Below are 13,484 nucleotides of genomic sequence, written 5' to 3'. Positions count from 1 at the left end.
GGTTCAGCAAGGCTCAGTGCCGGGTCCTGATCTTGGGTCACACCAACCTCATGCAGTGCTACAGGCTTGGGGCTGAGCAGCTGGTGGGAAAGGACCTTGGGGTGCTGGTCAACAGCCAGCTGGACATGAGCCAGCAGTGTGCCCAGGTGGCCAAGAAGGCCAGCAGCATCCTGGCTTGTGTCAGAAACAGTGTGGCCAGCAGGGCCAGGGCAGTGATTGTCCCCCTGCACTCAGCACTGGTGGGGCCGCACCTCGAATCCTGTGTTCAGGTTTGGGCCCCTCACTGCAAGAGGGACACTGAGGTGCTGGAGCGTGTCCTATTTATTTGGGAAGAAATCAGACATGCTGATTTCAGCTAATAAAAAAAAAATTCTGACAGAATTCCTCTCCTCTGCAAACTTCTGAATCAACAGAACCAAAATGCTTCATGTGAGTATCTTGAATCTATCAAAAATGTCGATAGAACCAAGTAGGCAGCATGCAGGCTAGCTACCCAGCCACCCCAGCAGTCCCAGATGCAGAACAGGGGAGCCAGTGATGGTGGGATAGAGAAGGCTGCTGCATTGTCCATCAGGATGATTCAGCATCATCGAGCTACTTTCTTGGAATGGAGCAGGTTTGTCTCTGAAATGCTCTGGAAGAGGGACACAAGATACAAAAAACTTGGTATCTTGCTTCTTTTCTCTGATTTCACACAAAAGCTGTTGCTCCTGGGAGCTGTGGCTGAGCTGCTACTCAAGGCACAGATAATACTGATGGAAGTTTCTAGGAGAGGAGTGCAAGGCCCAGTTGTAGGATGTTTAGCATGACAAAATTTTCCATCCAAGTCCAGATTATGTAGTGAGCTCACCCTTGATATATTCACTAGTTATTTGGGCAATGGAGTAGAAAGTATACCGTTTAAGTATGCAGATGACAAGTGAAGGGACTCCCAGCATGCTGGCGGACAGCATTAGATTCAAAGCAGTTTACAAAAATTGGAGAAATTGTCTGAAAAAAACCAGGGTGCAATACAATGAGGACAAATGCAAAATTTATGTTTGTAGGAAAGCAATCAAAACTGCACAAATCTGGACTACCTGCTTAGGCAGCAGTACTGCAGGAAAGAATCGAAGGGCTGTGCAGGTCACAAGCTGAGCATCAGTCAAATATGTTGTGCTGTTGTGAAAAGGGCAAACAGCAGAATGGGACATAGAAATAAGAGCACAGACTGCCAGGCAGGATGGGTAGCCCTTCTGCTTTGGTAACGAGTGTCCTGGGGTCACATGTCTGGTCCAACACTGCACCTTAAGAAGGAGGGGGACCTGCTGGATGGGGAGCAGAACAGAGGTTCCAAAAAAACAACAACCAAAAGCAAAAAAGAAGTTTGTTGGACCGAGAGTTGTTCAATCTAGAAGTACCACTGAAGAAAGATGATTGTGACCTTCACATGCTGACCTGTATCCAGAGAGCAGAATGCTTCCAGGTAGAACTAGGTCAGGGAGATGCTGGACATGAGGCAACACATCCTGTGGGTGCAGAGAAGTGGAGGAGTGGTTTGGTAGAGAGAAGATTTTAAATAAGGTAAAGGCATCTGCTGGGACTGCCCAGGATATGACCTGATCTGGGGCAGCAGATGGACTGCGTGTCCTGACGACTTTCCTTTTACCCTACCTCCTGCAATCAGGACAGAGGGTTTCAAGAGACACAAACATCTTGCTGCAGCGCACCAAGATGATTGCTAGAGACGGGAGATGTCTGTGCTCATCAGCTTGCAGTAATGGTGCCATGGAAGCCAATGGTTTAGATACTCTGCTGGGGTGGATTAACTTGGCTCCAAAGCCAGCACAATGCACCAGTTTATACCTTCTTCGAATATGATGTGCAAAATCTGATGCAGAAGCCTGCGATTCCCTCCTCAGGCTCCAGCAGGCCATCAATCACACTGATATGCAACAGGAGATTTGAATGCTGGCAAAATGCAGAATAGTGTCTAAAATACCTGGCCTGACTCCGAACAGCCTGAACACACAAGGCATTGCATTTTTTTATATCCTTTAACACATTGTATCATTTCATTTTATCACCAACCATTAAACAGTTCCCTTTTAAAAAATAAAAAGCCAGGGTCAGGCACACAGAGATTCTTCTGTCTTTTCTTGAAAGTGTAATCTTCTGTCCCATGGTGATGTAATTTCTTCCATGTTTCTCTACTCCTGCAAACTTTGGTGAATACTGTCACAGTATTTAGAACAGGCACTGCCAGCTCTGAGTGCAATGACAGAAACACACTGCATCATTATTCTGTACCACTGGGTTTACGGAGCATTTCCTTGTGAAGGAAGCCAGGTTAGCTGATTTCTGCTAGCTCTCTGTGTGGGTAGGGAGAGCAAAACGCACACCCTCCTCTCTTGCTTTACTAGGTATTTAGCTTTGAAGATACTGCTCCAGCAGAAGCCAGTTCCACCGCAGATGGCGGCAAAATGTTACTTTCTGCATTATGTGACTGATTTTCCAGTGTTTCACAATTTTTGCATTTGGACTATATAAACCAACGGACTCAGTCCGCTGCTCTGTTTTCAAAATGATAGAACAACACTCACATTTAACGAAGTGCTGGTGTTTTAGCTGAAACTCATGCTCTGATGGAGATAAATGTGATATATCAGCTTAGAGCAGAGTTCCCCAGCTGACCCAAGTGTGGTGGGTAAGCCTGATGCTGTGTTAGTTCAAGGCCAAAACCCAGGAGTGGCCCTGAAGCTTTTGGTGAAAAGTAGCATAGAAAAGCAAAGCAAGTGAAAGCGTCTGCAGAGGACATCACCTCCTTTTCATATATTTGATTTAGATGAGCACAAAATAGCCAGAGGAAAAAGGTTAAATTAAAAAAAACACCAACATTTGAATTCCACAGTTTTGGTTTGCATGAATTATCTCTTTGAAGGCTATTTCAACAATCCATGCCTCCACCCAATCTGAATAGTTGGAGAGCCATTTAATTGCCTGAGGATAATAATAGTTAGCATTTAAGAGTCATTTAAAGAGCACAAGACTTTCTCATATGCAGGGAATCTGCATAACTCTCGGGGTGAGGTCAGCTGAGCAGCCTTGGCAAGGGGAGAGCAGAGGGAGCTGCTTTCTGCTCTCTCATGCTGGCAGAGGAGTTTCTCTACCATGAGGTATGAAATAGGAAGGGTTTGGGATGAGGAGCCTAAACATCTTCCCTGTTTGCACAGCACTCTGCCTGAAAGCAAGGGAGGTTGCTCCAAAAAATACAAGACCTTTGATTTTGCAGTCAAGTGACGATTTGCAGGGCATTTCTTTGGGGATTTCTAGTTCTGTCTCTTCGGTCACTGTGGTCAAGCAACCTCGTAATTTCACTTTGATAATTATTTCTGCTTATTACCTTATGACCGCAGAATTCTACCTAATCATTACCTTACCTTATCAGAAACAAGCACTTGTAATGCAAACAACTAACTTAACAGTCTATAACTTCAGTGACTGTGTGAAGAAAAGAATTAAAAGATATAAACTTGGGAGGAAAATGTTGTTTTTAAACTATGAAGTGTATCCTACATGGCTGAGCTCCTTCTCTGTTGTCCTTGTGCTACTCTTGGCACCAGTCCCACTGGGAAAGGCTCATTTCCAAAGCAGGGGAGGAGTTCGGCAGGTGGGAGCTGAGCCTGGAGGGATGAGGGGTACAGGTGGGAGCAAGTGTGTGTGCAGGTGGTAACAGAACTGCAGAGACCAGTACAGCACCAAAGCCACCCAGGGTCTTTCTGCCAAGAGCCAGGCATTAGATAAGGGGTTTTGTTAGCTGAGGGAACGATACCTGGCTCATAGAAAGGCTCATCTTTGGCTGCGTATATTAAATTCATGTGTAGAGAGCTGTGACGATACAAAGTCACTTTCTGAAGACAAAGCTTTATTAGAGTGGCCTAAAGCAAAGGGCAGACTTTCCTTCACATGCCACCGCACTCTGCACACAAATTACAAGAGCAATGGCACCACAACAGAATATAACTTCAGTGTCTTGTTGCTTGTACGCTGGAGGCCACATTAAGAGCGCCCTTTGCTGAATCCTGTACTGACACGTTATTGGAAGCCAAGGAGGCTGCTTCGTCTTGAATTGAAAAAAACCCAACAATATAACAAGGCAGCAAATCAGTCCTCTCTGTTTTCAGACGACTGAGCTGGGCCATTTTCAGGAAACGCGCCATTACCTGGAACAATTACAACTGTTGTCACATCTCTGATGAGTTTAGTTTGGCTTTTAGTGTCTGCTGGGAAAACTTTAACTGGTGCAGCTGCTGTGTTTAAGGCCACTTCATAGTTGGGTGCTCCTGCGGCGTCTTTTACTCACCAGTTTATGGTCTTCCTGGTGCTGTAGCAAGGTACCTGAGCACATACTGGCTTTGAGTAGGCAAATTGTCCCATTGTCTTTCCTCTCCCAACAGCCCATGGGGCAACTCACCTTCTGGAAGCAACTCACCATCATCTAAGCGCTGCAGTAGATTTTATCTTCTGTGCCCTGTAGTTGATGAGCACCAATTCACTTCAGGGACTAATGCTAGCCATAAAATAGTGCCTCAGATCCATACAGGCTATTTTTGGAACTGTATCAAACTACTTCTGCTCAGCTGATATGGCAACAGCGCTGCTTACATGCCAGATTATATATGTAATTTTCCTAAGTAAAATATTCTTTTCCAGAAGTTTCCATTAACAGTCTCTATACCTTCATAATTGGATGGCAGCGTTTAACTCTGATTAATTTAGAGTTACCATGCATTTAGGGATTGAAAGAATGCTGCCCTCACCATTCAGTCTCAGGGGAGAAATACGAAGGGAGAGCCAGAGCTGATTTCCCCACGTGATGAAGACTCACAGTATCATTCTCAACAGAACCGAGCATCTCCCGACGGTGGTCTGATAACAACTGTAATTAGGTATTCAATCACACACAGCGTAAGATCAGCCAAACAAATGTATGTCTGCTAAGGGAAATAACCCATGGAAAGATTATAGGTTTGCTGAACCCAAAGTAAAACATATAATGAAAGCTCTTAACACTCTGGAGCCTAGCCGTTGCCCAACAAACTGCCTGTTTTCCTGCATAATTATTAATCAGAGCTATCCTTGCCATTTCTACTGTGCCACACTGGGTGCTGTCATGTCCAAAGGTCTGATTCTGAAAGGAGTCTTTCACTCACGCCTGTGGATTTTAGATCAGGTTTTATGAGATGAGAATGGCCCCTGAGCTGGAGGAGCACTTTGTGGGCCCTCATGACTGTAAGTCCTAATCACAGTCAAGTTCGGCTGTGCTGCTGAGACACCACAAAGCCCTGCTATGACCTTTTCTGCCCCAATGCCCACAAAAACTAACGGTCAGCCCATTCGGAGGAAAGAGAGATTGTTTGCAATCAGCCACAAAGCAAAACAAAAGTACTGGACTTTGTTCTCCATTCTGTATTTTAGACTGGAGGTTTTTGAAGCAAATTGCGTGGTCCAGGTGTGTGAACTCATCTATCATCCTGTGCATCCTGTTCACCCTGCCATTACAGAAGGAAAAACACAATATGAAAAGGTGATTCTATTTGCATCATGCACTCTAGGATAACTGACCCAGTCAATAGTATAAAGTTTTAAGAGGAAATATTTCAATAATAAGCCTGCCACCAAATTGTTGCTGTTTCCTTTCTATACAGTGACTAAGAGCACCATTTATACACACATATGAACTCTGTAGGATTTTATAACGGTTATTTCAGGAAAGCTGCAAATAGCTAGCTTTTTGCTGTTGGATTACTGGTCTTTGCAATTCTTATTAATATTCATCAAATTAGGGAAAATGACAGCCCATCTGACAAGTCAATGCAGCCTGCCTGAAAGACCGTTGAAACAAGGGACGAGTGCTGTCTCCAGGGCGAGCATTGCTGGAGACTAGCTTCAGCTGAGGGTGGCTGGTTGTCTGTAACAGCAAGAAAAACAGCATTTCACAACAGGAACCCAAATGCAACCTCGCTGCCAGCACGAGCCAGTCCACCTCTGCTGTCCTCCTCTTGCCCCTGGCCAGTCCCCATCACTGGTTCCTGTAAGCCCTGGAGCCTGCATGCCCACAGAAGGAGCTGTGGCCCCTCACCAAAGTGCCAGAAAGCTGACCTGAGAACGAGAGAACTGATTTGTTTTCAGCCGGTTCACTTATCCAGCACATCCCATGATTGCACGAGGATTGGGGCCATTGAAAACATGTGGTTTAGGATGAGAGGAGGGAGGTGGTGCTGCTAACTCTTTTGACTGCAGCTTGTGGTTAAGTCACTTCAGCTGACTGTGAAACTATGGGGTATTTTGATTTCCCTCCAATGATTGTAGAGAGGAGCAGGGTGAGGACAGCCTTAAAGCACAAAAAGGGCCGTGTTTTTGTAGAAGATTGGATTGATCTACCTATGGGCAGACTTAAAAGGTCCATGGACATGAAGTGGAGAAACTAGTGCTCAAGAGAAAAGGCCCACAGACTGAACTGAAGATTTGAAAGGCATGCTGAAGAATCAGCCTTTATTCATAGAGATCCTACACAATGCCAAACAAGCAATTAAAAAAAATAATTTAAAAAGGTATTTGCAAATGGCCTGTGTTAGTTTATCCATAATTTCTCAAGCACCTGACATGAGCCCCTGGGACAATCACATGGCTACAACTGAAGGCAATGTTTCCAAAGGTCCATGTGCAATGAGGAGCTGCCGAAACCCTGGTGAAGGGTGCAAGGAGGCTGGAAGAAGGCAGGAGACACGTGATCTCTATGACGATGAGACAAGATTTGGGTAAGTTAAGGAGCTAAAGAGCAGCTCTGCATGAAGGATCTTCTATTAGTCGCTTTCTCTTGAAACTGGTCTGAAAAATGGGTGTTTTATTTTCTTTTCCTGTCCAGAGTCAGATACTTAGAGGTGACCCTAGTGCCTGCTTGAGATCCCAGTGCCCCACATCCCTGGCAGTTCTGGGCCATGGTGCCAGGAAAGCCCATTTCTGCTTCGTATCAGGCACTGCCACCACCAAGGAAAGATAAATACCAGCCACTGCTGCACAGGTTTTCTATTGCTCAGGGGTATAATGAATTAAGTAGTGGATGCATTAAATGATCCCTAACTATAATTAGCTCCCTCTGTGCTTATAACGCTACAGCCTCATACAAATGGTTTCTAATGACACATGCAGTGTCTAGGAACAGGGTAATAGCTATTTAAACAGTTGCTGATCCCTGAGCTTGTACGCGACAGTGTATTTTACAATTATTGAGAAACTTCGGACATTTTTTAGAAGTGCTCTGGGCATTGACCTAGAGAAAAGCTAGGTCAGATGAGAGCAGAGATGATGCCCTTCCCCTAATAGTTACAGATAGATAATGTTCTAGTTGTCAGATATTACTGCTGCCCCAGTCTTGATTGCCCCCATTACCACTCTTTCTCTGCAGTATGATTAGCAAAACAGATAGCCTTTTCCCAACTCATATCTATGGTACAGGCACTCAAGGAGAGTCAAGACAGTTTTCCAAAAAATATTCTCGTGTGTGTGGTCCTCAGTAACTGCACTAACTTACATACTGTTCAGAAATGAAAGCTTGCTCATTTAAAACTGGATCATAAGCCTCATCAGCAAGCAGGACCTATAAAATGTACCAAGGCCAAAAGGCTGCCAGCCATGCTGGGCAGCTGGGGCCTCTTTGCATGGACCAGGTTGCAAGCTTAGGGATTGAAGACTGCGGTTTCAAAATTCAAGATACTGTGACTTTTTTTTCTTTTTAAATAATAATCTCTTTTCCTCTTGTTCCTAGAGCTAAGGATGATAATGAGATTTTTATTCAAGAACAGTCTTTTGATTCAAGATGCATGGAAAATTGCCACTCTTGTGAAGCATGAGCCCCAAAAGCAAAGGCTCAAAAGAAAACAAGTTTGCAACATCAGCTACCCCAGTAAAAACCAGCCAACACTAACTGTAAATATTTTATTCACCAAAAATAAGCAGAAAGTATGCCACAGTTCCTGAAAAGCACATCTTGCCAGAAGAAAACTTCATTTCTTACCTCAGTTAAAAATTGTACTTCATTAGAGATTTGTTTTTAATGAAGACGGTATGTCATAACATTTTTCACCTGACCTTGAAATGGCAATAAGCCTTGTTCACTTCAGCGATCAGGTTTCACTTCACAGGAAATGGACAACAAATTTAATTTTCTCTTTTATAAACACATGCATACACCACACGCTAATTTAAATGTGATCTGCTGCTATTTGGATACTACAGGTCTACTTCAGGATGCAGAACTGCTGCAAGCAAAGCGTGCTCTGCTCACTGAAGGCAAGAGAGCATGAATGACAGAGGGTAAAAGAGATCTCATCCAGCTACCCAGGTCTAAGAGCTCATATCTGAGCCAGTAACTGAGGTTTTCTACCAATGTCCTAATTTACAGCCACAGGGAGTCTCAGTCTGCCAGGGAGTGAATGTATATGGCTGCAAAGCCATACTAAAACCTGCTTCACTGTAAGGAAGACATAAATACATTTCATTTGCAGTGCTCTTTGCTCAAAGCAATATCAAAGGGAGAAGTAGAATTGCAACGTTTCAGGTAAGCAATATTTCTCTTTTTTCAGTTTGGAGGGCTCAAGATTGCAGTGAAGAACCAATCAGCAGTGCAAGAAAACTAACCTGGGGATGAATCAAATATTCTAGAAAATTTTGTGTAACTTTACTTGAAATATACCAGTGAGAGGCATAAGTGTGCGTAACAGTGGTATCATCAAGCAACAGAAAAGAGAGAAAACATGTATATCCCTAGCTTTTGGGGACATAAATCTGGATTTGTTTAAAACAAGCTTCATGGCCTGTACCTAATGCATCTTTGACTGCAAAGCTGCTATACCAGAGCTAACATTCATGTTAAAAAGTATTAGTGTTTTAACTAAATTATGGGGATGCTATTCAAATTTCTTTCTGAAGTGCTCCTAAATAATGAAGTAATACTCATCTTTCTGACCAGTTATGATAAATAATTCCTGCTGTGTCCCAGCTTTAATGACTGGCTTTGTCAAAGCAAATTTGTCGTGTTCTACCAGTCATTGGAATAATGAAGAAACATCGATACTGGTAACATGTTAACTGAATCACATGAAAAACTAGTTCTATACACAGGATTTCCAAAACTGCAGTAAGGTACTGTTCTGGTTGTTGGTTTGGGGTTTTTGTTTTGGTTTGGGTTTTTGGGGTTTTGTGGGGGTTTTTTTGTTTGGTTTTTTTTTTTTTTTTAATGTGATGACTTCATCTTGGATATTCAATGTAACACTGATTTAGTTTAAAGACTGTGTTTCTGGGTCAAGAGAGAGGGATTTGGGCTTGACAGTACCCTGACTAGCACTTTTTGAAGTCACTTAAACATACTTTCTTGCATGGAATTGGTTAGAATCTCAAGGAGTGGTGTTCACCTGAGATGCTGAAGGCACACAGTGGCACACCTCTTGCCTCACTTGAGACATCCAGGTCTGAACTAGTCACTTTGAGCTGCCTTTGTCATCAATGGAAAGAAATAGGCATCCCAAAAAAGTAAATCATTTATCTTAGAAACCTCACTTATAGGAAGATGTATTATGTCCTGGAGGAACCTACATCTCTCCTTCAATGATAAAAGGGGGCTTAGGTTGACTGGCTCCACTTTAAGCATCTAACTTTCTCATATCTGAAGTCAGATGAGATGATTTTCATCCTTGGTTACTATTCTTTCAGGTTAAAATACTACCAAGAACTACCAAGGTTATCTCCTGAACTGACTGTGAAGGGATCCAAATTGGCTATGGCAGACTATTCAGAGACAAGTCTATCTAGTTCCAGTTCACACAGAATGGGAAGCAAGATCAGTGCCTTCAGTCAATACCTGTGCTTTCCATCTTCCCACTGCACTTTGAGAAACAGTCTTTAATAATAAGCTTTATGCCACTATGAAGCTTGAATTTTTTTTAAATGCATTTATACTAGTTTTATCCTCTGATGACTCCCAGAGAATAAGATCATATTCAGGGACAAGCCATGATTGTCAGTTTATGGGAGTCTCAGGTCCTGAGATCTGTATCTGAACCTAACATCTTTTGGTTTTCATGAAACCAGAACAGCATCTCTGGTTTCATGAGCACAAAACACTGATTAGCTCAGATGAATGAAGAGAAAATACGGGTATAGTTCTACTTTCTCAAGTGCTAAGACTAATTCACAGTTTTGCAAACTCTAAGCCCAAACTCTCTCCAGCTCTCTTTGTGGTTGCTATTCCTGAAGGTTTGCAGATAAAGAGTAATAGTCTTCTTCAACCTAGGGGGTTAAATAAAAAAGAGTAAATCGTTATCAAAATTAAACATAAAGGAGAGGGAAGGGTGAAATTAAATATTTGAGTAGGGTTATCTAGGTCAGAGCTGGGTATGTTACCAAATCCCCATTTCCTCCCTCTACTATGCCTTGTCAAACATACAACATTTGCTCCAGCAAAAAAAGATTTAACTGAATGCATTTGTCCTAACAAATCAATTAAAATTAAGCATCTGATTTTTGTAAAGCTTTAAGAAGATTTCTGCCAACATGACATCTGAACGCACCAGCAATTTTACCGCTCTGCCAGGCCACACAGACCCATTGGGAAGCTGCAAGGACGAAGATTTCTTACAGGTGAAAACTTATCTCTCCGTCCTTTATGGCATAATTTTCCTGGTGTGCTTCCCGGGGAACGTAGTGACAATTTTTGTTTACTTTGTCAAGATGAGGCCCTGGAAAAGCAGCACCATCCTTATGTTAAACCTGGCTATCACTGACCTACTATATATAGCCACACTTCCTTTCTTTATACACTACTCTGCTAATGGAAATAACTGGATTTTTGGAAACTTCATGTGCAAGTTTATTCACTTTTGTTTCTACTTCAACATGTACAGTGGTATTATCTTCCTTTGCTGTTTCAGCGTCTTCCGCTTTTTTGTAGTTGTTCACCCAGTTAAATGCTTTTTTGTTCAAAAACGGAGATGGGTGGTGGTGACTTGTGTAGTCATTTGGCTGACTTCCCTGGTGGCCATCAGCCCCTTGGGCATATTGATTGCCACAAGGCATATGCAGAATAGGACTATCTGCCCAGACCTGGCAGCTGCTGCGGACCTTGACACTAGTCGGTGGTATAACTGGCTGTTGACGGTATTTGCCTTCTTCTTGCCCTTGCTGACAGTGACTCTCTGCTACATGCTCATTATTTACACCTTGGCTACCGGGCCCCACACACAGTCTTGCTACAAACAAAAGGCTCGCAGACTGGCTGTCGTCCTCTTGGTGGTCTTCTATGTGTGCTTCCTCCCCTTCCACGTCTTTCAAGGCATTCGGCTGGAGCTCCGAGTACGACCGGTTAGCTGCCACTTGAAGAACACAATCCTTTTTATGTTTATTATAGCTAAACCTTTAGCAGCATTAAATACTTTTGGAAACTTACTGCTCTATGTAGTGACAGGAGATAAGTTCCAGCAGGCAATTTTCTCACTCCTCAAGTTTGGACAAACAAGAACTTAAAGTGGAAGAGATTGATGCCATTAAAGAGTTATGGAGGAAGGGTCCAAACCTGCCCTCAACCAGCCAGGCACAACCTCCCTGCCATCAGAGTACTCAGGTTAATGCTGCCAACACCAAAGGAGAGTTAATCTGTTTGTTTTGAGTTACGAATTGATCATGAAAAGATAAAACATAGAATTTTAAATAAAAAGCTTTAAATAAAATGCTAAAATATTAAATGTGAAACTTCTCAGAAATTTCTCTGTATTTGCTTTCTGAATCTTTGATACTTCTTTCAGAGAACGGCCAACAGTTCCAGAAAAAAATAATTGTGTATTAGTGGCAGATACAGATTCAGGGTGGGAACAACTCGATTTAATTTTAGTAACTTGGAAGTTAAGTCCCTAGACTAATCTAGGTGCCTGCCTTTGACTTGCTTCCTAAGCAATGGAGAGGGGTAAGACCCTCCAGAGGGCAATTCATCACAACGGTTTTAGACCTGTAGGAGGTTCACGTCACCTCCCTGGAGGCATTGACAAGGTAGGTGTATGTATATAAGTTAATCACCTTGTTCTCCCTTCATAATTTCCCATTATAGTGGAGAGAAATCAGCAGGTTTAGAGTGTGATTCACCTAATTAGCCTTGATGCCTGCATTTGGACAAGGTGAATCATGGCCCAGAAATGCCTGTTTCTCTCCATTGGCCATAAAAGATAAGTAGATCACACACAGACCCAAACATTCATACGTGCCTTTGCAGAGCTGAGCCCCAGCTCTGGTACCAAGCGGGATGGATCTCTCTCCAGAGGTGGCTAAAAGGAGGACTTACACAGTAAGACCCTCTTCAGTGCCTCCAGTGACCACCTGAAGATTAATAATGCGATAATACAAGACCACTCCTATAAGGGTTTTCCGTACTATTGACTGTGATGGCTGGATTAATTTTAGTCCAGAGGTGAGAAGTGAATGGATGCATAAATGTGCCAGATCCATAAAATCATAGAATACTTTGGGTTGGAAAGGACCTTTAAAGGTCATCAAGGTCAACCCCCCTGCAATAAGCAGGGACATCAACTAGATCAGGTTGCTCAGAGCCCTGTCCCACCTGACCTTAAATGTTTCCAGGGGTGGGGCATCTACCATTGCTCTGGGCAACCTGTTCCAGTGTTTCACCACCCTCATCATAAAAAATTTCTTCCTTACATCTAGTCTAAATCTACCCTCTTTCAGTTTAAAACAATTACCCCTTGTCCTATAGCTACAGGTGTATATCTCCATCTTCCTTATGATCCCCCTCTAAGTACTGAAAGGCTGCAATCAGGTGTCTCTGGACCCTCCCCTTCTCCAGGCTAAACAACCCCAACTGTCTCATCCTTTCCTCGTAGGACGGGTGTTCCAACCCTCTGATCATTTTTGTGGCCTCCTCTGGACTTGCTCCAACAGGTCCTTGCCTGTCTTGTACTGAGGACTCCAGAGCTTAACACAGTACTCCAGGTGGGGTCTCAGGAGGGTAGAACCACCTTCCCTGACCTGCCCACACTTCTTTTTATGCAGCCCAGGAGACAACTGACTTTCCGGTCTGTGAGTGTGCATTGCTGGCTGATGTTCTGTTTTTCATCTATCTGTACTGCCAAGTCCTTCTTGGCAATCCATAGACAACACAAAGTAATTTTTTCCCATTTCTTTACTCAGTGCAGCTCTGCTTGGTCACACCAGGTGAGGAACAGCTTTACGTAAAAACACATCTGATGGGGAATATGGTTTGCCTCACAGGAAAAAAAAAATCGACTCACAGGAAATGTGAGTCCAATACTTGAAGATACCATCTAGAGAGGTCCCAGAACCAGCTGAGGTACCCCAGCAAACAGCCACACAAAACTATTAGCAACATAAATATTCAGAGCCCGAAAGTACGACCACAGAGTGAACCCTCTAATTCATTTGTA

The 13,484-nt window shown here is 43.2% G+C and overlaps 1 protein-coding gene across 1 annotated transcript; it reads left to right on the top strand.

The window, feature by feature from the left end:
- The first annotated feature begins 10,370 nt into the window (after nt 1-10,370).
- Nucleotides 10,371-11,631, top strand: OXGR1 (oxoglutarate receptor 1). Its single transcript, XM_040584307.1, has one exon. The coding sequence runs from the start codon at nt 10,591-10,593 to the stop codon at nt 11,557-11,559; it is 969 nt and encodes a 322-aa protein (XP_040440241.1). The 5' UTR covers nt 10,371-10,590; the 3' UTR covers nt 11,560-11,631.
- Nucleotides 11,632-13,484: the final 1,853 nt, after the last annotated feature.

Source organism: Falco naumanni, chromosome 2 (genome assembly GCF_017639655.2).
Source record: "Falco naumanni isolate bFalNau1 chromosome 2, bFalNau1.pat, whole genome shotgun sequence".
In the NCBI taxonomy this organism is placed as follows: Eukaryota; Metazoa; Chordata; class Aves; order Falconiformes; family Falconidae; genus Falco; species Falco naumanni.
This window is presented reverse-complemented; position numbering and strand designations above follow the sequence as displayed.

Bases quoted from the DNA above. Each gene is read 5' to 3' on its own strand.
- OXGR1 (XM_040584307.1), top strand. From the start codon at position 10,591: ATGACATCTGAACGCACCAGCAATTTTACCGCTCTGCCAGGCCACACA.